Consider the following 27,869-nt stretch of genomic DNA (forward strand, 5'->3'; position numbering starts at 1 on the left):
GCTCATTATTGCAAAAACTGGGTACTAGACAAATCATAAAATTGACTACTGTATCATATACATCAGAAGGTCAAATATACAGGGTGATCCAGTTTTAAATGTCACTAATTCACCAATCCATAGCCAATTAAAAAATAAGTTGACATGCATTATGTAATTTTCCTGAAAAATGATTCCTAAGGAAAATACAGTCCTTCAAATTTCTGTTTAAAAAATCGATTTTTTGTCATAACTGTCAAACCGTTGGAACAATTTTGTTCAAATTTGGAACACGCATTATGAAATTAATACTCATTATGAACGACGTTTGCCAAAATTCTCTAGTAGCCTAGATACAGGAAGATGGTTTTAATGTTTTTGCCTTATCTTCTACGTCTCTAGATATTTTTCAAAAATTACGTGTTTTTTTTAATTTCATTGTTTACGATGAAAAAAAAATTATCTCTTATAAAATTCTGATTTGAAACTTCCTGTACGAGAAGTTCAAAGACCCAAAACTAACTCAACCCAACTTAATTCACTTAAGAAGCTTAAAAAATTTAATTGTAGCTAGTTTTCATAGTTTCCAGACAAACTGAAAGACTATAGTTTTGAAAATTGACTGAGAAAAGATAAAAATTGATTTCAGAAGCTTAAAAATTGTGTTTGTAACTAGTTTTCATGCAAATTGAGAGACTTTAATATTGAAAATTGATTTGTACTTGTAGACATAAAAAACTACTTTTTCTAGAATTTTTTACTACAAATTCATACATTTAAACCTTAAAAATTGACTTCAACACCAAAAAGTGACTATGAATTAATGAAAAGTAACATCAGAAGCTTAAAATTTGCATTTGAAGTAAGTTTTCATAATTTTAAGACAAATTTCAATATTTTAGTTTTGAGAATAGTCTTAGATAGAGGACATTGACATTAGATTCATGAAAATTGTCTTGAAAACTAACTTTTCTTGCTTTTAACTTTGCTTTTAATTTTCTCAGAATTCTGGACTATTTTTAGTGTTTCAAAACTGCTTTCAGCTTGGAAAGTCGAGTTCCAAGACTATCTTTACCAAGTTATTGACACAGCAAACTTAAAAACAATTTGCACATTCTTCATAGCCTTAAAATGGCATTCCAAGCTTTGTCACTATTCAATCGACTTCTAGACACCTCAGTGCTAAAAATTCGAGTATGTCTTAAAAATCTAGATTGTTTTTAGTGCTTTAAGGCTGTTTTCAGTACCTTAAATCGAGTTTCAGGACTATCTTTACAAAGTATTTGACTTATCAGGTCTAAAAGCCAATTTGTACACTGTCCACGGTCTTGAAAATGTTATTTCAAGCTTCTTCAGTATTAAATTGACTTCTACACTCATCATAGGTGCAATAAATTGTAGCATCTTTAAGAAATTCAGACTGTTTTTAGTGCTTTTAAACACTGAAAAATCGAGTTTAAGACTATTTCGAAAAGTCAAGTTTCTTCAGTAATAAAAGTAACAAATTTTGGTATCAAATGCTACGATATTAGTCTTGAGAACTAATTTTTAGAAATGAAATAGTTCGAAAATTTAATTTACTTCTAGACTTGTTCCAGTCCAGAAAATTGAGTTGTACACCAATTGAAGTCCTGAAAATAGACTTTTGGACTCTCTTTAGTCCTAGTAAAGTCAGTTCTAGCTTTAAAAGTTAACTTTTAGATTATCTTTAGAAGTAAAAAATGAGTTTCATGCACAATACAATCTTTGTCTTGATTTCCGGACTGTTTTTAGTTCTTGAAATCCAGTTTCAGACACTCGACCAGGATGGCAGTTTGAGAAAACAAATTATAAGACTATTCCTAGTAGTAAATAGCAAGTTTTTAGACTATTCGGTACAAATTTGGACTCTCACAAGTCTTGAATGTTCAGTTTTACACTATAAAACGATTTTTTAAATTGAAATTTGAAGGACTGTAAGTTCCTTAGGAAACGTTTTTCAGAAAAATGACATAATGCAAGTCAACTTATTTTTTGATTGGCTATTGAATGGTGAATTATTGACACTTAAAACTGGACCACCCTGTATACTTAATGTTCAGGCCTATTTAGCGTCTTCTTCAGTAGACTTTTTCGGTTTGCTTTAATTCGGATTTATAGGAAAATCATGTTCAAAAGATTATTTTATCATAAATTCCAAACTTTCAATCTTCTCTTCCATACTTTTGTTCAAATTTTGCCTGTTAGGGCCAAGACAATAAATTATCTCCAAGAGAATATGTATATTTCTCAGTTTCTCTTTAATTGACATTCTTTTTCAAGAGATTTCACACAAATCGATGTTTTTAGTGGTCCCAAAAGAACCATCAGAAGGTTTTATATTTTTTTCGGACCTCCAGATCTTCTTGACTTTCTTTTAGGGAGAATTGCGGGTATTTCAGTTTTTCCAATACTCTTCAAGTCATCTTCAGAACTTTTGATCATGATCCAAAGAAGACAGATTGCAGGTCAGAACGTTTTAGCGTAGCAACAAATGAGAATTAGGTGGAAGACTTGAAATGACTGATTTTTGAGATTTTCTTATAAACCTGACTATAGCTTGATGTTATCTCAGAAGGTGAAAAACACTGTCAAAATTTCCTCTTGTGTTCTAACCAACAAAAAATACACACTACAATACAAACTGGTTTTGATGGATATCTCAGTAAAATTCTCTCGAAGGCATTTGTGATACAACAAACTATACTGATACTTGTAACATTCCCAGAATTTTACCATCAAGGAGTGTGCTAATGCCATAAAGTTGTTTCTAAAGTATTCAAAGAAACACATGGATTCTGTTCTGATAATAGTCCTAAAAAAAGGAGACAAGAAGTTCTTGTCCTCTTCTGGTATTCTTTGATTTCTGGTATGCCGCCATACCAGGGTGAAAAGTCATGAAGAATTCCGCAAATGTTGCGAAAGAAAAGAAGGCATACACATTGGTGTTTAATGAATGTACAAAATACAAACTGATGATCAAGTACAAAAATGAATTTTACCACAAAATGGGTCTTATGAAGGAATACTAAGAAAAGTTTTTCATTGCACAACTTTCAAACAAAATATACTTTAATGTATAAAACTACGTACTTTGTAATTTTGTGTTTATTGTATTTTTAGTAAGTTTTTGAATTTCATGCTAAAAACGAATAAAAATGGTCACCTAAATGTTTTTGTTTGCGATTCTACCATTTTGTTGACAATAACAGTCAAACATAAATTTAGTGGATCTGGGGGCCCCTAAACCTTAATTGAATTTCAAATCAGGTACGGGGGGGATGCAATGGCCGACTATTTATGGGGTAGTCTGCGGCTAAAAATTGGATTTTTATTCAAATCAAGAGCTTAAAGGTCTTAAGCCGGTATTTTTATGTCTCCTCTCGATTTTCATATTTTGCTTCCGGTCCACACTATACGGCAACTTTTAGAGAACAGGAAGTTGCTGATGGTAAATTTACCGGATTTTCCGCACAGAGGGCAAAAGCAGAATTGAAATAAATATCAGCTAGCCTGCACCCGGTCCAAAAGCAAGCATAGACGCAATAATTTAAGATTTTGGACAGGAAATCGATGCAAAACGCGTTTGAACAAACGCCGAAACGGAATGAAAGGGACAAAGGTTTTAATATAGGTGCACTCTGTTTTAACTTTATAGAGCTTGCTTTTAAAGTAATTGACTTTTACGTCACTTCAAGTATTTTATTGTGTAATTAGTGTTGTTAACTAGAGTTTTACGTAGCTTTTTTAGCTACTTTTCTTAACTTTAGTCGTTTTGACCAGGCGATTGGACAGCTCTGCTTGCTCTTTCAAACTCACTATTATTCAGATATTTTACTATACCTTATATTCTATTGGTGAACTGGAAAATATTTGGAAAAATAAAATAAAATTTTGTCACTAAAGTCAAACCTGTCAAAGTTTGCCTATAATCTGCAAGAATTAAAGTTTAACAGAGTTTTCTTACAGGTTTCGAAACAAGACGTTTTTTGAGATTTATGACAGTTATTTTTGTTGAATATGCAGTTTTGCATTAAGTATAAGTTAATAATATTAATAGGAAAGAAAAGAAGAAAAGGATGTTAAGGATGTCAATAATTTTAAGGTTAGAAGTATAAGAAGAGGAAGTCGAGTGTCGAAGCGGAGTGTAAACTGCAAATACAAGTTGCTCTGTATTTTTAATCATTTTTGTTATAACACAATAAAGTTTAACAGTCTTTTTATGGTAATATGGTATTTCACTGTGTAGCTCTGTCAACAATTTTCACAATGGTCACGTGACCGTGTAGCTAAATAGTGATCTAAAATCACGTGACAACTGTCACTAAAGTCAAAACTGTCATACTGCGCCCAAAAGTTGCGAAAATCAGGATTTAGAAAAGTTTTATTGCAGTATTTGACGTGAAACGTGTTTCTTAGATTTACGACAATTATTTAAACAGTTTTCACGTTACTTCCTAACTGAATCATCCTCTAAAACCACGTGATATCTGTCACTAATTCCAAAACTACCAAAATTTGACTAGGATTTGCAGGGACTACAGTTTAACACAGTTTTCGCAACAAGTCGTGTTTCTGTATTTATAATAGTTATTTTGTTAATTGTCACGTGACTGTCTAACTAAATAGTGTTCTAAAATCACGTAACAACTGTCACTAATGTCAAAACTGTCAAACTGTGCTCAAAAGTAGCAAAAATCAGGATTTAGAAAAGTTTTCTTTTATTACAACATCTGTTTACGGATTGCCTGATGCAAAAAGGATTATATTTTTCAATTTTTTAAAGCAAAGTTAATAAAAGAAAACTTAGGAAAACTAGAAAACTTTCTTTTCAGCTGTGACGTCATCGTAGTTTACTTTGGTTTTCAGTTTACAAAACAGAATTTCCAAACCTGTTAATTCGATTTCTCCAGTAAAATAAGAAAATCTGTGAAAAAAATCCTTATGCTTCTGTTTCTTTTAAGATGACAGGTGTCCTTATTTGACACGCTATAACAGCTAGAAGGTTCGTTGAAACGTCAAAATGTTGCTCGTAATTTTTTACCTGAATACATATTTCTTTCAAGAATCACAAATACCTGAGATATTTAACATGAAATACAACAGTTTAACTGTACTAGAAATATTAAAAGTGTCACAATTTGACAGCCGGTAATTTTGTTACTATGACAGCTAGAAGGTTTGTTCAAACGTCGAAATATAGCCTGTACTTTTGGATATATTTTATCTAATACAATTTTTTTTTCAAGAATCACAAATAACCGAGATATTGACCGGAAAATAAAGCAGTGCAAGTAAACAGCCCCGGTGCCAGCGAGGATGTCAAAATAGCCCAAAATTTTTGCTTTCCTTTGTCAAGACTGAGTTTTTATCGAAAAACACTAATAACAGAGAAAACTTGTATGGAACACTGATATGCACGCCAAAGTTAAAATAAACTGAACCTGTCCCAAAAAGGGTGTTAGTCCCCTGCTGAATATTTTTCCCCCAGTAGAAATAGTACCCCAAAGAAAAAAATCCCTTATTATCCCTAATCTGGCAACCCTGTTACAAAAGAAAATCAAGGAGGTACTCTTTCTATTCACCATTTTGTACAAAAACTTGAAAGTTTCAATGAATAGTTCAATAATTAAGTTAATAAAAATAATAAGTACAGTTTCCTGCACTCATCAATTTAATTATATCAAATGTAATTAAACATTTTATAAATACATTCACTGTATAGAGGCTGAATAAATGTAATCAATTTTTATAATCCTATCGATTAGTATACAGCACGATTTACAACTGCATGTATAACTGGTTGCCTCCGCCATCTATGTGTCAAGACTCTAACTAGCATTTAGTTAAAATACGACACTGCTGCGTTACCTTGTATAGACCGTGTGGCCTAATGGATAAGGCGTCGGACTTCGGATCCGAAGATTGCAGGTTCGAGTCCTGTCACGGTCGAGTAACTTTTTTTTGTAGATTTAACTCTTTTAGATTTAAATAAAACACATGACCAACATATTTATGTTATGACGCTTTTTTTAATTTTCATAACCTTACAATTATCATAATTATTTGGAATGTTAATGACGGGTGATTCAATTGATCTTAGTGACATTCCGCCCGAAATGGTGAGAATAAAGTACGCTTTAATATCGCAAATGGGTGGATAAGCGGTTAATTCAGTCCGAGCGGAAGTTTGAATACAAAAGCAGTAGTGTGTGCGATTTTTTCATCCATAAAACACGAAAAAACTCGATTATATTGTGCTGTTTTTAATTAAAGCTGCAGTTTTAAAAGTAAGTTTTAACAGTGAAAGTTAAAATAAAACTTAATTATTGTTGCCTACCTACTTCTATTTAGTACTAAATCAAGTTTATACTGCCTTTACAATGGGACTGAGCATGGCTGACTGCCAGTTTTATTAGTAAATAACAGCTGATAAGTATCGTCATTGCTTACAGTAGTTTAACCTCACATCGATTTTTTTTCAGACCAACATTTACTAAAATACACCGATTTCTTTATAAATATCAACACACAACCTAGATAACAGAGCAAATGTTTAGTCAAATCGCTTGTAACTAAGCAGTGGCGTTTGTGTTTTATGCAACTATTTCAATACAAATTACGGAAGTGTTAGTTAAAATTCCCACAGTTTAAGTGCTTAAAGTGGAATTTACTAGTGTTTTTAGGTGCCCCTCCCCCCCGCAGATCTTTTAAATTTTGACCGTCGTTTATCCGGCCGGTGACCAAAACGAAATGGAAGTAAATCGATAAAATAAGGGCAAGAGCATGATAAGGTAGAAAAAGGACTATTTAGTTATCTATTTTAATTCTGTTGGTCTTTATTTGACTTTTCCGCTCCCTTAAAGATCCGAGAAATTTAGTTAAATCTACAGAGTAACTCAAATGTAAGTGTACGGTTAAAAGTCAAATAAATGACAGTGCGGTTCTTGAACAGTAGCGGTTCGTGATTATTATTGCAAGGGATACTAACCCGTCCAGAAAGAACGTCTTCAGTATAATAAAACTTCTAGAGTTTGTCGCCTTCTAGCGGCCTGCAGGTAAACCCCCATTTGAGTATATTTTCACAAACGCTAGACTACCAATTTGTGTCATTTTGACTTAAAATACTGAGTTGGTTTAAAGCGAGGGGTAGACCGCCGATAATTGTTTGTACACCAAAATGCCTTTTTGCATACAAGATACCTAGAAATGCCTTTAAAAAACCTTACAATGCTTCTATTATTGCTCTAAATGCCTCATATGTTATATATGAGTTATAATGCCTTAAAACTGCCTCAAACTGCCTTGAAATACATCAAAATGTCTATAAATTATTTAAACTGCCTCAGGATGAAATACACCCTTCAAATTAATTTTTTTTATGGTCACGTGACAGTTTTTAGGTTGGATTAAGTAGCATGCCTGCTTTTACAATTTGTACTTGACTTTTGACTATTGTCAAAACGTCATAAGGATTAATGATTCAATAAAAATGACTTGCTCAGGTTACGTGACTGTTTTTCCAAATTTTAACGACCCAAAAGCTTAAAATTGATTTTCTAAGGTCACGTGACTGTTTTTCCAAATTCTGACAAACTTATAAATATATAAAAATATATTTTGTAGGGTTGCCTGAAATTACGGGTTATATTTTGACGTTTGCACGAATCTTCTAACTGTCATAGTAACCAAGTTAGCACGTGTCAAATAAAGACACTTATCATTTAAAAGAAACAGTTGAAAAATTGGTAATTTAAATTTAGACAGTAGTAAAATTGTAAGAACTAGATCACGTGAATTGATAATTCAATTTTTGAACTTGCAACATTGTAAAGGCCAGTTGACATTGTCAAAAACAGTCACGTGAACTTCAAAACGCAGTTTCAACTTTAAAAAATGGTAAATTAAATTTAGACAGTATAGTATTTTGCAATTTAAGTAAAAACTTAAAGTTTAAGTAAAAACTTAAATTGCAAAATACACGTGTTACGTGACGTTGAAAATGCAATTCTACATGTTCTTGCAACACTGTAAAGGCCAATTGAAATCTATCAAAATTAGTCACGTGACCTTTAAAATGTGGTTTAAAATTTTAAAATTTGGTAAGTTAAATTTAGACTATTTTAGACATTTGTAGAAGCTAAAATTGCAAGAGACACATCACGAGACTTTGATTATATCATTTTAGAGCTTGCAACACTGGCAAAGTCAATTGGAATCTGTCAAAAACAGTCACGTGACTTTAAAATGTAATTAAAATGTTGATCATTTGGTAAATTAAATTTAGCCAGTTGTTAAAGCCCTAATTGCAAAATATACGTTACGTGACGTTGAAAATGCAATTGTGCATGTTCTTGCAACACTGTAAAGGCCAGTTGACATCTATCAAAATTAGTCACGTGATCTTTAAAATGTGGTTGAAAATTTAAAAATTTGCTAAATTAAATTTAGACTATTTTAGACATTTGTAAAAGCTAAAATTGCAAGAGACATATCACGTGACTTTGATTATGCGATTTTAGAGCTTGCAACACTGTCCAAGCCAACTGACATCTGTCAAAAACAGTCACGTGACTTTGAAATGTAATTTAAATGTTGATCATTTGGTAAATTAAATTTAGACAGTTGTCAAAGCTGAAATTGTAAAATACACGTTACGTGACGTTAATAATACAATTTTGAACTTGCATCACTGTAAAAACCAGTTGACACCTGTCAAAAACAGTCAAGTGACCTTAAAAATGTAGTTTAAATGTTGAAAAATTGGTAAATTATTATAATAATTTGTAATGAATATTGTTATATTGTTAAAATATGTATGTCTTATGATTGAATTTTTACTAAATGTCAAAGTATTAACTGTCATTCACTGATCACATTCTAATGTCTTTGCAAGTGGCCATATTCATTTTAGTTAGTTTTTTAGTTTCAGTTTGTCACCGATTTAAATTGAGCCCAGACACAGTAAAAAAATTTGTTACTTTTTGGCTCTGCAATATTTCATACTCCAACAGAACATACCAAAACTAACAAAAATTAGTTGATTGATACAAAACATTATTAGGCAAGTGTTAATAATTTTGGCAACAATGCACTGGTAACAAAGAATGAATAATTTTCTCGAATCTAGCCTTTCACCTACGTTACAGAATTAAAGTCTCGGAAAAGAGTCTCTAATTACGTCACGGAGGATCGTGCCAGGCTCATTTTAACATTTTATTTTAGCCTTTTACAAAAATATTAAAAGCACGACTTAATAGCACGTTGTAAGGCATAAAGTTTATATTTTGAACCTTCAATTTCACTATGGTAGACGACCTCATTGGTCTCCAGATGGAATGGTTGTTTCCTGCACGTTCTTTTGTAGTTTCGCTAGAACCAGCAGAATAATAATTTTGCATTTTCTTCGACGCGTCTTTTGGTGAAATTCTTCATATTGTTCTTCATTATAAAGGCCAAGTTTTCGGGAAAAGCATCTATATTATTTTTATAGTTTGAATCTCTCTCGTTTCTTCTTTCATGAACTTTTTCTGTCAAATGTCAAGTAAATTGTATTTTGCCGGAACCAAAAAACTTTCTATTATTTAGTTTGAAGTCACTAAGGGTGAAAATTTAGAGTAATTTGAAAGGGTATTGAAAACTAATTTTGTATGAAATAAATGATAGTGAATTAACGTATCATTGATTAGCGAAAAAGTTGGGAGCAGTTTTCTAAAGTAAAATAATTTGACAATTAGTACTTTAGTAACAATAAATATTTATTGGGTCTCCAAATAATCCTAAACTAACGCCACTAAATGATTTTTTTTTGCTTACCCTATATCAAACTGAATCAACATTCGCGACGTCACGTCCGAGTCGGCGCCCCGACGCCTCACCCCCTACAACCCCTTCAGTTGCGACAGAGAGGCACATTTCAGGGCCATGTAATGTTTCGGTCTTTGTTCCAAGTCCTTCAATAATTGCCGTTGATTTTCCCGAACTGACTGGTTTTATTGTATTACATTGTATCGTTTTTGTGTAAAGTGCCAATTTTGGGTCTAAAACCACCCTTCGATTTTGTCACGCCTGGTGAACATTTAAATTCAAGATGGCCGATTGGGGGGCCGAGTGGCGACGATGGGGTAGGGCAGTGTCGCATGGAGGGCAGTTAATTTCGAATTGATTTTACTGCCGATAGAAGATTTAAAATGGCTTTATTTCTGCTTAATCTGTCGTGCAAAGGTTGTGTTGTTGGTTTTATGTGACTATTTTCAGCGTTATATAATTATGATCTGAAAAGTTTATTTATAGGTAAGTGGCTGATCTTCTCAACGGACAGTCCAATTGATTTGTTTCTATAATTTATTTCAGTCATTAAATTAAACATTCTGTTTAAGTGTTGCGCCATTTTCGTGCATGTCCGTCAATAGAAATAATTTTTAATATATTTTAATGGTTCTGAAGATGATACAACTTATTTCCTTAAAACGTTGTTTTGTCTAAAATTATTTACATCAAAAGCAGTAAAATTAATTTTACGCCAGTAATCAGGTAATAAGCAGTAGGTCACTGGACTATTTTTAAAACTGGCCTTTTCCCAAGGCTTTTAAGGGCAGTTAGGCACCTATTCACTAATAAAGGTCACACGCTTGTTTTCTGTCTTCTTTACACAACAACCATTATTCAAATCTGTCAATTTAGTGGAAATTTCTGAATTTTCAGGCATGATTCCCAATAAAAAAACCGATTCAACCGACAATTATCCAATTTAACAGCTGCCCCCACGTGGTCAGTTTATTTTTAAAGCACGCAACAAGAACAAATAAGTGAAGCAATAAAATGGGCGATCGCAGAAGGACGCGAGTATACTTTGCTCAGTTAGGAGCAATGCTAAAAAGGAATCTTTTGCTAAAGAAAAGAGACAAAAGACGAACTTTAGCGGTAAGTACGTAATTTCTACCTTATTATTTGTTTAGGTGATAATAATCAAATTTTTTTGGTTTGATTAATAACTGCAGATAGGCATGCATAGTTATAGTGCCGTAAAACTATCCCTGATGATGTCTCATTTAAAATAGCTGTCTTTTCGAGCTCTGAATGAAGTTACTTTTTAAGGGAACACTTTTCTAGACCACTTCTTGGGTCACTGTGTAGTGTGTAGCGCTGAGTGTGCGCAATCCACTGACCTAAATATACAGGGTGCCCGTTTTACGAGCCTCACCATGAGGATCTCGGTTATTTGAAGAGATACAAGGAAGTTTAAACTGGGGCAAAATTGAGCAATTAGGAGTCGATTAAAATGCCGCTTTAAAAACTTAAGAATTCTTAGTACTTCCGGATATATCCGAAAAAAACCGAAATTTTCAAAATTTGTTTTTATTTTTTATTACTTTATTTGATAAGATAACTGAAAACAGAAGACATTTTACCATTGTCACTTTCCATTTTTCTTATCATTTTTGATATTCGACGTTTCGTTTTTTAGTTACCATCATCAACTTTCATTTTTCTTATGAACGCCATATTGAATTTTTGCATATTTGAATAGAGCCTATTTTTCTGACTACGATGATGTACCATATGTTATGATTCAGTCTTGGAAACTCATAAAAATCACGAAAATTATCTTTTTGCAAAGAGCGTCTTGAAAATGACATATCATAAATCCATCAATCGGTCAAATGACACTAGCCACGTGATATTACTGCCATTTGCAAAAGAATGATTATGTGACAAACTGTCAGATGATGACACGAAACATGCTCTAGTCTAATAAATTGTTGACTAATATTATGTACTCTTTGTGAAGATACAATTTGTGATATTTTAGCTAAACTGTAAAAAAATACATTTTAAATAAATAAAATTCTATCTAGTATGGCGTTCCCAAAACAAAAACCTAAAAACTGATGATGACACTTCATCAAATAAATCAGGAAAGACCCAAAAGAGTGCGATAAAATAACATCAACCAGCAATTGATTAGAAAGTCAGAGGAAATTCCGTAACGTCATTTAACAGTGTCATATGCTCATCGGTTTGAAAATATCAATGATGTCACGTGAAGAATTGTCAAGTGACTTAACAGAGAATTGTTAAACTGTTATTTTCAAGAGACCCTTTATTAAAACATAATTTTCGTTATTTTCAATAAGCTGCCAATTTGAACCATATTATGTGACACATCACCGTAATCAGAAAAAACAGCCCATTTTAAAAATGTAAAAATCAAAGTTGATGATGGTAACTAAATACCGAAACGTCGGACCTGAAATTTGATATTGTCACGTTGTAGAGGAGGAAAAGTGGTAATGGTAAAGTGCTTTTTGTTTTCAGTTATCTTATCAAATAAATTAATAAAATTAAAAAAACTAATTTCCGAAATTTCGTTTTTTTTTTTCGGATATATCCGGAAGTACTAAGAATTTTTAAATTTTTAAAGCAGCATTTTATTCGACTTGTAAATGCTGAAATTTGCCCCAATTTAAACTTCTTTGTATCTCTTCAAATAACCGAATTCGCCATGGTGAGGCTCATAAAATGGACACCCTGTATACAATGTGTTTCGTTTGAATTTCGTGACTTTTAGCACGGAACGCAATGACGTCACTTTGCAGGCAATTCCATCAAGAAGTTCAATTTTGAACTCAAATATATCGGAAACGTGACACTTTTTGGGTCACTGTGTAGCCCTGAGTGTGCGCAAACCACTGATTTCACTGAAAATATACAGAGTGTCTCAATTGAAATTCTTGTTCCGCATGTGGAAATTCCATCACAGAGCTAATACCAACTTAGACCTCAAATATCTCGAAAATGGGACACTTTTTGTGTAGCCCTAAGTGTGCACAAATCACTGATCTAAAAATATACAGGGTGTATCATATGAATTTCGTGATTTTTTGGCACTTTTTTCTCAACATTACCTCAAATATCTCGGAATATGTAAACCCTGTATATGGGTCCGTTATAAGCAGAGTCAAATGAGCATGGTTTCTTGGTTAGGTTAAGGCCAAATTTAACCTAAAATATGGCACAACCCGTACAACTTTTGTATGAGCAATATTAGGTTATTATTAGCCCTAAGTTTGCGCAATCCAACGACGTAATAAGATACAGGGTGTCCCGATTAAATTAGTTCAATTTCAGGGCTTTAAACGCATTGTTGTCACTTTTATACCCTCTTTTGGTTGGGTTAAGGAAAAGGCCAAATTTAACTTCAAATATCTCATTAATCCTAAGAAGAGCTAATTCAATTCAAATCAATTAGCTTAGGTGATACAAAATGGTGAAATAGAACCAGTTAAATATCTATTCTAAAAAATCACATAAACAATTAATAAAAGAAGAATATAAGGCATCAATTTATTATTAAGGCACATCTTAAAGCTGTTATGTGCTTCTGCAGCTTTTTTCTATTTAACAATTGTGACTACTTCGATAATACAATATCTTAACAATTACGAAAAACTTGATTTCCTATAGTACCTAAGTAGATTTGCTTCATTCACTTTTTGCAGTAGAAAATCAACAAAGAAACCCAAAAATAACTAGAAAGAACAATAATTCAAAACAAGTTTTTATTGCATTTGTGTAAAGCACTTTTTACAAAATAATGACATGGTAGTTTTATTTACTTTTTTTAATTTTGCACTACTTTTACGATTTTCACTCACAATATGGGTGAAAAAGGTGAGTGATACACATTGAAATGGAAGAAAAGTTCTCTCTTCTTTGCAAAAATTTTCGAATTTGTAACATCCTGTTTAAAGATAAGCCAACAAACATTTCTCTTTTATAGGAAGTACTTCTGCCCATATACACCTTGGGAGTACTCTTCCTAATTAAAGTGGCAGTACCAAACCCAAACTTCCCTGAAATAAATAAACCTAGAGGGGCAGCGGAATTAATGTCCAACTTTCGAAATTCCAGTCGTACTATAGCGGTGGTACCAAATTCCACCGAGGTGCAGGTAATACAGTTTTACCAATACTGAAAATTTGCGATATTTACAATTTAATTTTTTGCGAAAGGATTTTCTGAAAACAGTGGACGTTTTATGGGATGATATCAACGAAAGGGCACAGATTAAAGGACCGCCCATTGCCTGGGTGGTCTATCCGACCATGGAGGATCTTCTGACTGCCTACTGGATGGAACCCAACGACATTCCTTTAGCTGTTATATTTCAAGCGCCCGATCCAATTAATGGACCTTTATCGTATGTATTATATTTATTTAGCAGATAATGACAATTTTAAAAAATGTAACTTGTTTTTAAGTTGAAGAACAGTTTCAGATGGTTTTTAGCTTGTCTTATACGTTATATATTATTATACATTAATTTATCAATTTTCATATACTTAACCAAAGCCATTTTAAACTTAACATATTTTTTTCTACAAAAGCATTAAAAGATTATATTTTATGACACAAGTGTTAAAAGCACTTTTAATACTCATATCATAAATAGTTATTAATATATTAAGTAGACGTTGGGTAGAAAGTATTCAGATACAATTTTTTGGTTTTAAATTAGACACCCTGTAAAGTTTCTTCTTGACTTCTTTGCAAACAGCAAAACTAAATAGAAAATAGTTTAAAAAGAAAACACTTACACTATACACTTTAAAGAAAAATGTTTTTAAATGATATTAGTATTTCCTGCAAGCAGTAATTTAACACCTTGTTTAGAACAGCTTTTTTTTCTGTACAAATTTGCTAAAAATATTTTTTTTACAAATAAAACTCACAATAATTTGTCATCTCTTGTAAGATTGCATTAAATGACACCTTCTTCTGTTTATGGGCAGTAAAGTGGATTCTTTCAACATTTTGAAAGTCTATTTATCATTTTAGAATCGTTGAATATTCAACACATTGTTAAAATAAAACATTTTAGTATATTAATGTTGAAAGTTTTAATATTTATTTGAGATACAAAATTTTGACTGAAAATTCCGCAATTCTTCTTAAAGTAGCGAGCAATTTACAGTAGTTCAAATAGACAAAAAATACATCAAAATTATCATTTTAAAGTTCTACAGCATACTATTTGAAATGATTAACTTTTCCTAACTGATTACAGAAACAACTATTATTTCCATAACCCATAACATTACGTAATCTAAATTTCAGATATGAAATCAAAACAAACCCGAACCTTTTTGAAACACCCCCCACCACTCAACTATTCGGATCACCAGCTAGTTGCAGAGAATACAATTCCTTCTGGCATAACGTTCCCGGAGTACCAACTCCAGTACTTCCCCAAGGTTTGGAAGTAGGAGACAGTTGTCCAGTCAACCAGTACTACTATTCAGGCTTTCTGGCTTTGCAGGCTTTGATGGATTTTACAAAAATCAGGGTAAGCCCATCATAAACCTTTTTGAGTAATAATTTTTAAAACAAAACGTTTCAGTTGGATGCCGGAATGGAAAGTTTGACAGTTCCTAAGATATTGCTGGAACTGTTTCCTAAAGCTTCTTACACAGGAAATTGGATGGTGATAGTGCGAGTGCTGATCCCTCTTTATATTGTCATAGCCTTATCCCAGTTTATTACCTATTTGCTTATACTAATTGTTGGTGAGAAAGAGAAGAAAATCAAAGAAGGGATGAAAATTATGGGTTTATATGACTCAGTGTTTTGGTAATTTTTTTTTTAGGTAGGTACTTGTGAGTTTTTTAGTAATTTGCAAATTTTAGGTTGTCCTGGTTTATAATCTATGCGATTTTTGTGCTGTTAATGACAATAATCTGTTGCACTCTACTGTTCACGTTGAACATTTTCACCAACACCAGCTTTGTAATGGTTTTTATGCTAATTTTCATGTACTGTCTTAGCATTATTATGTTTGGGTTTATGCTGACCCCATTCTTTGACAAATCCCGAGTAAGTATACATTATTTTCCTATTCGACAAATGCTAATCATAATCTATAATTATTGTCAACAGACCGCAGGGATCTTAGGCAATTTTGCTGTTACAATCTTAAGCTTACTTTACTTTATTCAAGTTTTTGTAAGGGAATCCAGTTCTGTAGCTTTATGGTTTGTTTCTCTCATCAGTCCTGCGGGTTTCGCTTTAGCAATGGATAAGGTAATGTGCTTTATTGTGTTTGCCTTAACCGTATGGTAAGGGTTATTGTAGGCTCTTCTAATGGATTTAGCTGGTGAGGGTGTAAACATGTCCAATATATGGAGTGGTCCCGATATGCCTTTTGCTGGTAGTTTGATAATGATGGCTGTGGATGTGGTTTTATATGGTTGGATTGCCTTTTATTTGGATAGCGTTATGCCAAGTAGGTGTTCAGTTAAATTAGAGCTTTTGCTATATAATTGTGATACTTGTTTCAAGGTGAATATGGTGTTAAAAGATCGCCATTTTTCTGCTTCAACCCTGTATTTTGGTGCAGAAGTAAACCAGCCGATAAAGTGAGTTAACAGCTAGCTAACCAAGAAAAAAACATTTGCAAAAATTGCTTTCAGATTCCCTTAACAAACGGTGAATCTATAGGATCTGTAGGTTCGTTAAATACTGGTGATGAAGGTATTTCCGATTTTGAACCAGTTTCTAGAGAAATGAAAGGAAAGGAAGCTATCAGAATAGTTGACTTGTATAAAAGCTTCAAGGTATTTAATCAATTTTTTTTTGGTGTACAAATTTTAGTTCAATATAACGGTTTTAGAGCTGTCGTACAAAAGAAGTTAAAGCAATAAATGGTATCAATTTGACAATTTATCAAGGCCATATCACAGCAATTTTGGGGCATAATGGCGCCGGAAAAACTACCCTATTCAATATTTTGACTGGATTGACTGCTCCTACATCTGGTACAGCTTACATATTTGGATATGACGTCAGGTTAGCTCATTTTACTTAAAACAAAACTGAAAATGTATTAACGATAATACAGAAACCAGAACGAAATGGACCAGGTCAGGCGAATGACTGGGGTTTGTCCTCAGCACGACATCCTCTTTGATAACTTAACTCCAAAGGAACACCTGGAGTTTTTTGCTACCGTCAAAGTAAAATTTAGTGCTAAAAATTACAATTTTTTTTTTATGGAATGTCTAAATTGTTTTAAAGGGCATCTCTTCTTCAAAGATCGATCAAGAAGTCACCAGGACGTTGCAGGATGTTGATTTAATCGATAAAGCTAATACTCCTGCTATTCATTTAAGCGGTGGACAAAAACGAAAGTTGTCAGTTGGTATTGCAGTCATTGGTGATCCTAAAGTAAGTAATATAAATGTCATTTAAATTTTGTAAACCAAGAATATACATATTTGTCTACTGAAAAGCTAATTTGACAAGTATGATAAATATAGTTTTTCTAATTTTGGCATATAAAGTGACACTTTTCATAACTGATTAGAGTGACAAAACGTTTTACTTTATGTAACTAGTTACTTAAAGTATCACTTTATGTAACTAGTTATGAAAAGTTCATTTCATCACTCCCTGTTTTTATGCATTTCCGTAGAAACATATGGGCGACATCCATCATAACATGTCGTTGTCACTGTTTATACAAGGTGCTATGAAAGTGAATATTTGTGTTAAATCACTTTAAAAGATGGTTTTTACCGCTTTTTGGTCAAAATTAGAAAAAATTATGTATGCAACACGTTTCGAAAATGTCTTATTGTGTAACTCATTCAAATTGTAGGACCTCGCTGCGCTCGCCCTACAAAAATTCATTCCTTACACAAAATCGATCTTTTCGTAACTGGTTACATAAATAGCTATTATTGTTATTGTTTTATCTGATGATGGTAAAAAATATTCTTTTTAAACGGTTAAACATTATATTTTGCAGCACATTGCATAATCTTCCAGAGTAAGTTTGGTTTCTTTTTCCAAATTTTTTTAATATGTAAACTCTTACAATATTTTATGTCAATGTATTTGATTTGTCACATGTATTAGTGGGTTTTTAGCCAATTTTGTACTTAAAAAGCAGAAAAAAACGAAAAACAATGATTTATGTTGTTAAGTGACAACTTTTGTGTTTTAAAAGTAGTATTCAAAAAATAAAAAAGTTCTCTCCGGCCGGGAATCGAACCCGGGTCTCCCGCGTGACAGGCGGGGATACTTACCACTATACTACCGAAGACTTGAAAGTATTATAAAAATACCCGTAGTCTACCCGCGCGTTATGTAACAAAAGTTGAGTGTTCCAAGATTACAGGTATTAATTGTTAGTTATCATTTTTATATCAAATTAAGCAAACAAAACTGATAAAAACAATCGTACTAAGATTTTAGAATAAAAATATTGAAAACTTACTCCCGCCCTTAAGCAAAAATTGTTTTTGTTCAAAAATTAATATTTTTCATAAAAGATTCAAAAAAACTTGTAATTTAAATGAAAAACAATCTCATATGCATACTCATTCACAAACGCTTCTTCAAACACATACGCATGCGTTTTTTGAGTATTCACAATAATTAAAAAAACAATCAAACCTAAATAGGATGACGTAGCAATGATGGAAGACGTATACATGTCATACTTGTCACATTTGTCACATTGAAAACATTTACCTGTCTATTACATTGTTACGTACGTCATCCTTCTTATACCTACATAGCAATCTCATAATAATAAGAAAAAAACTATTGCAAAACAATGTTCTAGATAAAGATGCAGATAAACTTTGAGACATGTGTCAATGTGCCAAAACGGATATGACGTCATTCAACAATTGGTCACGTGACCACTTCATTAGAACGTCAGATTAAGAAAAGAACGTTTCCAATTTGTATGTCATTTCAATTCATTCTGACAAAAGAAGACAACCTACGTTACTACAGTCTAAAAAAGGATAATACTTCAACCAAAATACGCCTGAAAATCTTTTAATCAACTGTCAAATGACGTCACGTCCAGTTTTGTCACTCATTTGTCACACAAAGTTTATCCCCGTCTTTGTCTAGAGCACTGATTACCAAAAGGACGTTAGTTTTCTTTTCTTGAAACTGGGCATAGGACAACCAGGTAACTGAGAGAGAAATAAGGCGAACACTTCGGGGCAATGTTGCCAGAAGCTTATCTGAATTCATTTACTTAGGATTAAGTACATAATTTTGTTATTGGACTTTTTTACTCAAATATACACAGATAACGAACTAAACACATGACACTTATCGCAAATACATTATAATAGTATATTATAAACCTAGGGACTAAAGTGGTTACCCTACCCCTACCGAAAAGAAACTAAAAATAAAAAAAATTACCAAACTAACAGTGGTTACAACGGTACTCTCGTATTACTGATAGTTGTTATTGATTGTTGTTGGCATGGTGGATTCACCAGGGATTAAAAGTGCACTTTTAATCCCTAAAGTGCATAAAATAAATAATGGTAATGATTAGGAATGTTTAAGTCACAAAATTAATTTGGCAAGTTATCTACATAGAGAGACGTTTGACAACATCGTAGCAAAATTTCAGCTTACTTGGACTTTTTTTAGGTTTTCTGTCTATGTCTCACACATGCAATTATTAATGTTTCTCTGTCAGTCACGTGGTTTTCCTTTAGCCAGTTTTAGTTTTACCACCTGTATGTATAATATAATTTTGATGATTGGAATTGGTTCATGGGTTCAGTAATTGATACACACTCAAGAAATTTTCTTCTGCAGTTAAACAATGTTTGGACGATGGTTAAACAAATACAATGTTTTTATAAGTTTTTTGTAAGCAATAACACCGTTGTAATAATTTTTTTTCACTGGAAAACGTTAAACTCAAAAAATTACAAATATGCCAGTATAAGAATAATCAATACAAGGATATATAACTTAGTATTTTATGACACATAAAGGTAGATGCCATAAATTATAGGAAACATGAATATCAATTTAAAATTGTCGCGTTTCTCATATTCTTATAGTTTATTTTATACAAGGTCCGTCATTACCTATTACTGTATGTTTTTTTCTAATTTCCTCAAAAGTGTCAAATTCACAATCAAGTTAAGTGTGGAAAAGAATAAATTTACAAAATTATCAAAAAGTATTTTCTACTTCTGAATAATGTAGAACTAAACTTATTTTTATTATAAATGGCATCAATAAATTTCACGTTGAATCTGTTGTGCAGATTATAATCCTGGACGAGCCTACAGCAGGAGTAGACCCATTTTCTCGAAGACACATGTGGAATTTGTTGCAGAGCCGCAGGCACGGAAAGGTCATCTTATTAACCACTCACTTCATGGACGAAGCCGATATATTAGGTATTTAATTGAAATTACTACGCTTTTCAGTTAGCTAAATTTTGTGAATTTTACAGCCGATAGAAAAGCGGTTGTTTCTAAAGGTAGTGTGCGGTGTTGTGGCAGCTCTCTCTTCCTGAAAAACAAATTTGGAATTGGATACCATTTAACACTTGTTTTGGAAGGTAAATTTTTCCTCCTTACTAAACCATTTGTTAGTAACCATTGCTTTTTGCCAGGTACTTCAAAAGAACAAGCCATAGCAAGATTAGTAACCACACACGTTGCTAAAGCAGAAAAAGCACGGAAACATGGTCGGGAACTTAGTTTTATCCTACCACTCAACGATGTTGATCACTTTGCCTCCTTGTTTAGTGCTATTGAACAAGAAATTAACAATAAATCCAGCAAACTAGGTAAATCCGTCAATAATCGTTTTATTACCACTTGTGTAATATATCTTTATAGGGATATCCAGTTATGGAGTTTCAATGACAACCCTAGAAGAAGTCTTCCTGCATTTAGAAAAAGCCGAAGACGAAATAGATGAAACCGTCGATAATCTCTCGAAGAAAATTGTTCGAAATCGAGCGTTAAGCAGAAGTTTGAGCCTGCAAAGCAAAAGCACTAGCTATCAAAGTTTGCAAAACGAGGGTAATATTATCTTAAACGGGCAAGATCCAAAAGGTGGTGGTGATATTACCGAAATTGGTGGTTTGGAAGTAATTTCCGAAACAAAATCTCCTACATCCGGCATAGGCTTGGAAAAAATCGAGTGTAAACCCAACGCTTGTCAGACTATTTTTGCTTTAATTAGGCTGCGTTGTCTGAGAATGATACGCGACATACAGAAGCTTTACTTTATGATTCTGCTGCCTTTGGTGTGTGCTGCCATAAGTTTATACTTGAATAGTTACTTTCAAGGCGGCAACAATGTTAGTAGATCATTGGAGTTAAATGGTAGTACTTATGGTGACATGAGCACGATTGCAGTACACAATGGGTCTGACAACGATATTCGGGAATTTATTGGTAGGTATCAAGAGCTAGAATGTGGTTTCCATTAATCAAAACTGTTTACAGACCAGCTAATTTCTTTGGGAATACGTCAAACCGATTCTTATAACGGAAACTTTTCCACTTTGCTCGATTTTGCTCCTCATCTGGGAGCCATTAACGTACACAAATTTGAAGATGGCGACTACAGCTTTACGATCCTCTATAATGATACATTCCAGCATAGCTTGCCAGTTACTTTGAATTTGTTGAGCAACAGCATTTATAGGTTTATTGCTTTTTTACGCTACTGACTGAAATTATTAATGTATGATGATAACTGTTTGTAGATTGTTAACGCCTGACAGAGAACGTGTGGGTGATTTTCAGCCAATTAAAGTCATGGCTCAACCTTTTCAGCAAACAATGCAACCTGAAGGCATCAACATAGCCTCCACCACCCAAACCATATTTGTTGGTATGGTTTTTGTTTTAGTTCCTGTTAGTTTAGCCATTGATATGGTTTATGATAGAGAGGTTTGATTAGACTCAGCATAAAAACACCGTTTTACAGAAGTGTCGTTTTTCAGATGAAAACCAAAAACCAACTCAGAGTTAATGGTCTTTCTACCACAATGTATTTTCTCACTTACTTTATAGTGCTAATGACTATTATGGCAATGACCTGTGCTCTTTTGGTGGTTATTATGGTATTGTTCGACATACCAGCTCTACGAGACTGGCCCGCCATTTTGGTTTTCAGTGTGTTGATTTTGATCTACTGTCCTTCGTCTATACTAAGTTGTACCTGCATTAGTTATATCTTTGATAAAACTGATTCAGCACAGTCGATTCTGCCTAATATCGCCACACTGGTTGGTTGGATACCTTTTGTGTTTGTGGTGCTATTGGACGTTATGAATATTGGTAAGTATCCATATCCAGTTAGTTTATCCCAATTACAATTAGCAAACTTTGTCAAAAATTCTATTTTATTGATGTTAAAACCGTTAATCAGAAAAAGTGTTTTTCCATATTTTTCTATGTACTGGATTAACAGCTATTTGCTATAGTAGAGAGGGTATTTGTTGTGTAATTTTTTGGAAGTTAAAGTTCTATAAAATTTCAACAAATTTGCCACAAAGTTTTTTCTTTAAACTTCCAGTATACATAAAAATAACTCCATCTTAAGGACTTTACTAACTGAATAAACTTACTAAATGTAAAAGCACGTTATGTGACCGTGAAAAATTAAATTCGCAGCTGGCAACACTGTAAAGTTAAGTTGAAACTTATCAAGAATAGTCACATGACCTGGAAAATGTCATCTTTAACCTTGAAAAGTCTGTAAATTGCATTTAAACAGTTGGGAAAGCTGAAATTGTAAAAGAACATCACGTGATTGCGACAGTTTAAATTGACAGCTAGCAATACTGTTAAGTTAAGTAGAAACTTGTCAACAACAGTCACGTGACCCGGAAAATGTCATCATTAATCTTGAAAAGTCTGTAAATTGCATTTAAACAGTAGGAAAGCTGATATTGTAAAAGAACATCACGTGTTTGCGACAGTTTAAATTGACAGCTGGCAATACTGTTAAGTTAAGTAGAAACTTGTCAACAACAGTCACGTGACCCGGAAAATGTCATCATTAATCTTGAAAAGTCTGTAAATTGCATTTCAACAGTAGGAAAGCTGATATTGTAAAAGAACATCACGTGATTGCGACAGTTTAAATTGACAGCTGGCAATACTGTTAAGTTAAGTTGAAAACTGTCAACAATAGTCACGTGACCCGGAAAATGTCATCATTAACCTTGAAAAGTCTGTAAATTGCATTTAAACAGTTGGAAAGCTGAAATTGTAAAAGAACATCACGTGTTTGCGACAGTTTAAATTGACAGCTGGCAATACTGTTAAGTTAAGTAGAAACTTGTCAACAACAGTCACGTGACCCGGAAAATGTCATCATTAACCTTGAAAAGTGTGTAAATTGCATTTAAACAGTTGGGAAAGTTGAAATTGTAAAAGCTCGTCACGCGCGTGATTGTGACAATTTAAATTCGCAGCTGGCAACACTGTAAAGTTACGTTGAAACTTGTCAAAAACAGTCACGTGAGTCGGGAAATGTCAACTTTACCCTTGTAAAGTCTGTAAATTGCATTTAAACAGTTGGGAAAGCTGAAATTGTAAAAGCTCGTCACGCGCGTGATTGCGACAATTTAAATTCATTCGCAGCTGGCAACACTGTAAAGTTAAGTTGAAACTTGTCAAAACCGGTCACGTGACCTGAAAAATGTCATCTTTAACATTGAAGAGTCTGTAAATTGCATTTAAACAGTTGGGAAAGCTGAAATTGTAAAAGCTAGTAAGGCGCGTGATTGCGACAATTGAAATTCACGTGACTCGGGAAATGTCAACTTTAACCTTCTAAAGTCTGTAAATTGCATTTCACAGTAAATAAAGAGTGTTTGTTGTCAAATAGGAAAGTAACCCCAAATGTAAAACACCTTTTTAGATTTTTTTTGTTTAAGTGAAGACTATTTGCAAAAACATTCAGAACATCAGAATAAACATTCCATTTTCAATTTTTATTAAAATTGTTTCTGTGTCGTAGAATTGAATTTAATTTAAATTTTTACAGGTAAACGCATTGCTTTAGTACTACACTGCGTTTTTTCCCTTACCAATACGATGTACATACCTTACGCTATAGTCTACTACATCCAACGGGTCTACTTGCTATGCAGTGTAAATTTGGCTTGCGACAGACTAACTCTAGACAGTTATTTCACTTGCGAAATTGGAATTTGCCTTTTCGGAATGATCCTAAACATTCCTCTTTGGTTCATGTTACTCAGGGTAGTCGACATCAAAAAGAATGGTGGCAAAGTCAGTGACGCTTTTGCTTTCTTACGTAAAGTAAGTGAATAAACCACACCAAATAATATTTATAGACGTTTTACAACGATTGTTACAATATCATGGACCCGGTATAATTTATTTAAGCAAAATTCTGAAGAATCACCTATTACGGAATTAAACACGATTCCGGTTGGAGAGAATGAGGACAATGATGTGAAAGCCGAGAGGCAAAAAGTCAAAAGTATGATCAACTCTCACAATGTGGCTCATCCTGTAGTGATGGTTCATGTAATGCACAAACTGTTTTGTCATTTTTGATAGTTCATTATTTGTCTCGTGGTTTTAGGATCTGTGTAAAGAGTATAAAACGAGAACAAGCGGGCCATGCTGCACCTGTTGTCTGAAACCTGAAGAGAATGAAGAAAAAATCAAAGTGGCTGTTAAGTCTTTGTCTTTAGCAGTGGATGCTGGGGAAGTATTTGGGTTATTGGGACATAATGGTGCTGGCAAAACCACCACAATGCGAATTATAACCGCTGAGGAAGCTCCCACTAGAGGAAGAGTAATTTGTTTGCATTTTTTTTCGCCTATTGCCCTCAGGGTCAAAACTCTTCCAGATTTTTATTGGAGGACAAAGCATAACCTCCAACCTAAACTCCGCCTTTCAGTTGTTGGGGTATTGTCCTCAACATGACGCTTTATGGAGGAACATCACCGTCAGAGAACATTTAGAAATCTACGCGGCCATTCGAGGTGTACCTCACAAAGATATTCACAAAATCGTCAACAGATTCATTGGGTATAAGCAAATCTACAGCAAAAAAAATTAAAAAATAACACTTATTTAACACAGTGGGCTACAAATTCAAGACCACGCAGATAAACAGGTCAAAATGTGTTCAGGTGGTACGAAACGAAAACTGAGCTTTGCTATGGCAATGGTAGGCAACCCTAAAATAGTACTTTTGGATGAACCCAGCACCGGTATGGATCCTCGAAGCAAAAGATTTTTGTGGGACACTATTTTGGCCAGTTTTCAGGTTTGAGCTTTTCAATTATTAAACTGCTATTTACGCTGTTCTTTCAGGGTTCTAAAGGTGCAATTTTAACTACGCATTCTATGGAGGAAGCGGATGCTTTATGTTCCAGGGTTGGCATTACAGTCAAAGGAGAATTACGGTAAAAAATTGTTGATGTGTTAAGTGTTAAGAATTTGCAACAATTTTTGCGTATGCACGCATTCCAGATATTCACAGATACCTGTTAGACTTTGTTGTCCTGTAAAATCGGGAAATCTGGACACAAAGTAGCTATAATTCAAATGATTAAATTGAGATACTGAAATGGTTTTGCTAGTGGGTTGTCAATTATTCATTTTCAATGAACTAAAAGGTCTCTAAAAGGTGTGAACAAGACTCTGGTACCGGTTGATGGTACTAAATAAGTCCATTTAGTCACATTTACTTTAATCAATAATTGATATTGAGGGCCATAGAGAGGATAAAAAAAATTATATATGTATGCCATGTAAATAATGTAGTATTTATGAAAAATGACGAACTAAGCACTTCCAGTTTATAATCGAACACAGAAAAGGAAAAAGATAATATTAATTTACCTCAGGTTTTCTGGTAATTATCACTTATCTAGCTACTAAACAGATTATACATATTAATCTTGTGCACCCATTAATTCAGTTGCATTTTTCTCGAAAACGGTTGATTTTAACGATTCTGATAAAAAATACCTGTTTTGGGTCAAAATGAAGGAAACGTGTGATATCAAATTCAAAACACTTATAGAGGATCAGATTAAAAAGCATAACAGAATTAAATAAGAATTTAAAGCTGTAAGTGTCTTCTATAGTATACATAAAAATAGTCGACAGATTTCAGTTTTGCGTTTAAAAACGTAAATAAAATGTATTTCCAATTCTCCTTTGAAGTAATCTTAGTTAAAATAAATTTTTAACTTTTATCTTTGACCTACTTTTACGTTTGTATTATCTATCTGTGGTAGAGCATTGTCCAGACTTTTTAGAGACACCCTGTATATAATAATCTAAAACATGTGGTTTACCTTAAACGTAATACTTCCTCTATGCAGCTCTGTATATGAGGTCGGATATATTGATGTTCCCTATTTTGTTGTTTGGTTTCAGTTATTTTCAAATAATATGTCAATCTACTTTTGTTGATGATGAATTGATTTTGTTTTAACATATTCAGTTAATGGTAATTCCTGTTTTTTTTTTCATAGATGTTTGGGTTCCACACAACACTTAAAGAACCTGTACGGTGCTGGGTACACGTTGGAAATGAAGCTGAGAGTTCGCGAATCGACTCCAACTTCAGGATCCGGGGACAGACAACAGGAATTAAAAAATTTTGTTTTAGGTACGTTTTTCACCTATTTGTAGACTGAAAGGTATGGGACAGTAATGAGAGGGACACTGTAATGCCAACGTTTCGACCTTTAATAAGGGTTACTTTAGGACAAAAAAGCAAAAACACAGTAGGCACAATAAGAGAATAGTTTTCTCAACCATTTTTTACAGAACAGCAAAACTATTATTAACACAACAACAGGAAAGAGAGAAAGTTGGCACTTATATTAAACATAGTAAAAACATGAAAATGTCCTATAAACAATGAGCGCTGTGTTTTTGCTCTTTAGCCCCGAAGAAGACCTCGTTAAAGGTCGAAACGTTGGCACATAATTAATAAGTGTCATTATAAGTACTGTATCTTGTTTTTCAAATTATACACTGTTTTGTTCTCTCAATTTTGCAAGTACATACAAGCAAATTCCTGATTTGGTTAAAATTTTCTCATTTCAATTATATCTCTATCTATTAATCTGATTAATATTAATTACACCCTGTTCTACATTTTTGGTATAAATTTGTTTCCTTTTTAGATCTCTTCCCTGAATCGACATTAGAAGAGACTTTTGTAGATAGATTAGTGTTTAGCGTGCCTCAACGGAGCGTTCCTTCTCTAGCTGATTGTTTCATGCAGTTGGAGAAAGGTATACAAGATTTTAACTGATTCTAATATTAACTAATGTGATGATTCTAATTTAACTGAATTAATATTAATAACAATTATTTATTAACTTTTAGCCAAAATTGAACTGGATATTGAAGAGTACAGTTTCAGCCAAACAACGCTAGAACAAGTATTTTTGAAATTTGCACAGTACGACGAGCTCAACGAGGAGTAATTTCTTCTTTGTTGGGCTTCTTCATGAAACTGGGAGAAGACGGCCTAAAGGCTTGATACGCAATTGTAGATAACGATGAGTTAAGTCTTAAAGTGATATATTAGCGTAAGTCGTTTGAGTGGTTCTTGAACTGAGAATGAATTCGAATTTGTTGCGACAGAAGGGACGTTTATTTCTTCATTACTTATAGGTTACTAATGTTAATTAACGATAATTTAGGAAAAGTTACTAAACAGCTTTAATACTCAATATCAGTACGTCAATGAATTTTTTAATACTATTTTAGTGTGATCATTGTTTTCAATTTGTTATTTTTGTTGTTGTGCTTGATTTTATTTCAGTATTTTTTATATTCATTGTTTATACTATCTATTCTAATCGCGAAAATTGTTTAAATTTAGAATAAATGTAGATTAAACAAGATCACGGCAGAGGGTATTTTTTAAGTACTTATAACATGCAATAAATCTTCAATTTATTATCGTTTGTTTCAAAGATTGTACTTATTAATAAAATGCTCTCTGAATAAATTGTTGCTACTTTGTATTAATGGTTTTTCTCTTTACTTGT

General features: G+C 33.1%; 1 protein-coding gene and 2 non-coding genes across 7 annotated transcripts; 2 read left to right on the forward strand and 1 right to left on the reverse strand.

The window, feature by feature from the left end:
* Positions 1–5,876: 5,876 nt before the first annotated feature.
* On the forward strand, positions 5,877–5,949 carry TRNAR-UCG (transfer RNA arginine (anticodon UCG)). The gene has a single exon. It is a non-coding gene; the product is annotated as a tRNA-Arg (tRNA).
* A 139-nt stretch (positions 5,950–6,088) lies between these two features.
* On the forward strand, positions 6,089–27,845 carry LOC145727246 (cholesterol transporter ABCA5-like). 5 transcript variants are annotated; one of them, XM_081976746.1, is made up of 31 exons: positions 6,487–6,626; positions 6,684–6,791; positions 10,702–10,920; positions 13,781–13,951; positions 14,013–14,200; positions 15,118–15,346; positions 15,401–15,630; positions 15,687–15,873; positions 15,937–16,080; positions 16,132–16,282; positions 16,339–16,415; positions 16,470–16,613; positions 16,670–16,845; positions 16,898–17,012; positions 17,074–17,223; positions 20,099–20,234; positions 20,291–20,398; positions 20,453–20,629; positions 20,682–21,245; positions 21,297–21,498; positions 21,560–21,746; positions 21,800–22,136; positions 23,854–24,131; positions 24,219–24,362; positions 24,421–24,636; positions 24,692–24,873; positions 24,928–25,114; positions 25,162–25,253; positions 26,334–26,470; positions 26,994–27,104; positions 27,199–27,845. In XM_081976746.1, the coding sequence occupies exons 3-31, from the start codon at positions 10,819–10,821 to the stop codon at positions 27,297–27,299; spliced, it is 5,223 nt and encodes a 1,740-aa protein (XP_081832872.1). In that variant the 5' UTR covers positions 6,487–6,626; positions 6,684–6,791; positions 10,702–10,818; the 3' UTR covers positions 27,300–27,845. The 5 variants fall into 5 exon arrangements, with proteins under 5 accessions (XP_081832874.1, XP_081832872.1, XP_081832875.1 ...); XM_081976748.1 differs by lacking the exons at positions 6,487–6,626; positions 6,684–6,791 and adding an exon at positions 6,089–6,287; XM_081976749.1 differs by lacking the exons at positions 6,487–6,626; positions 6,684–6,791 and adding an exon at positions 6,909–7,055.
* On the reverse strand, positions 18,032–18,103 carry TRNAD-GUC (transfer RNA aspartic acid (anticodon GUC)). The gene has a single exon. It is a non-coding gene; the product is annotated as a tRNA-Asp (tRNA).
* Positions 27,846–27,869: the final 24 nt, after the last annotated feature.

The sequence above is a fragment of the Ips typographus genome, linkage group LG3, assembly GCF_016097725.1.
Source record: "Ips typographus isolate SLU linkage group LG3, UJ_Ityp_2.0, whole genome shotgun sequence".
Classification (NCBI taxonomy): Eukaryota; Metazoa; Arthropoda; class Insecta; order Coleoptera; family Curculionidae; genus Ips; species Ips typographus.

What these genes read in the sequence shown, in the direction of transcription:
- LOC145727246 (XM_081976748.1), top strand. Translation starts at nt 10,819, where the DNA reads ATGGGCGATCGCAGAAGGACGCGAGTATACTTTGCTCAGTTAGGAGCA. An exon ending in CCAATTAATGGACCTTTATC is followed by an intron (nt 14,201 to 15,117) that starts GTATGTATTATA and finishes TCTAAATTTCAG; the next exon opens with ATATGAAATCAAAACAAACC. An exon ending in ATCGTCAACAGATTCATTGG is followed by an intron (nt 24,874 to 24,927) that starts GTATAAGCAAAT and finishes TATTTAACACAG; the next exon opens with TGGGCTACAAATTCAAGACC.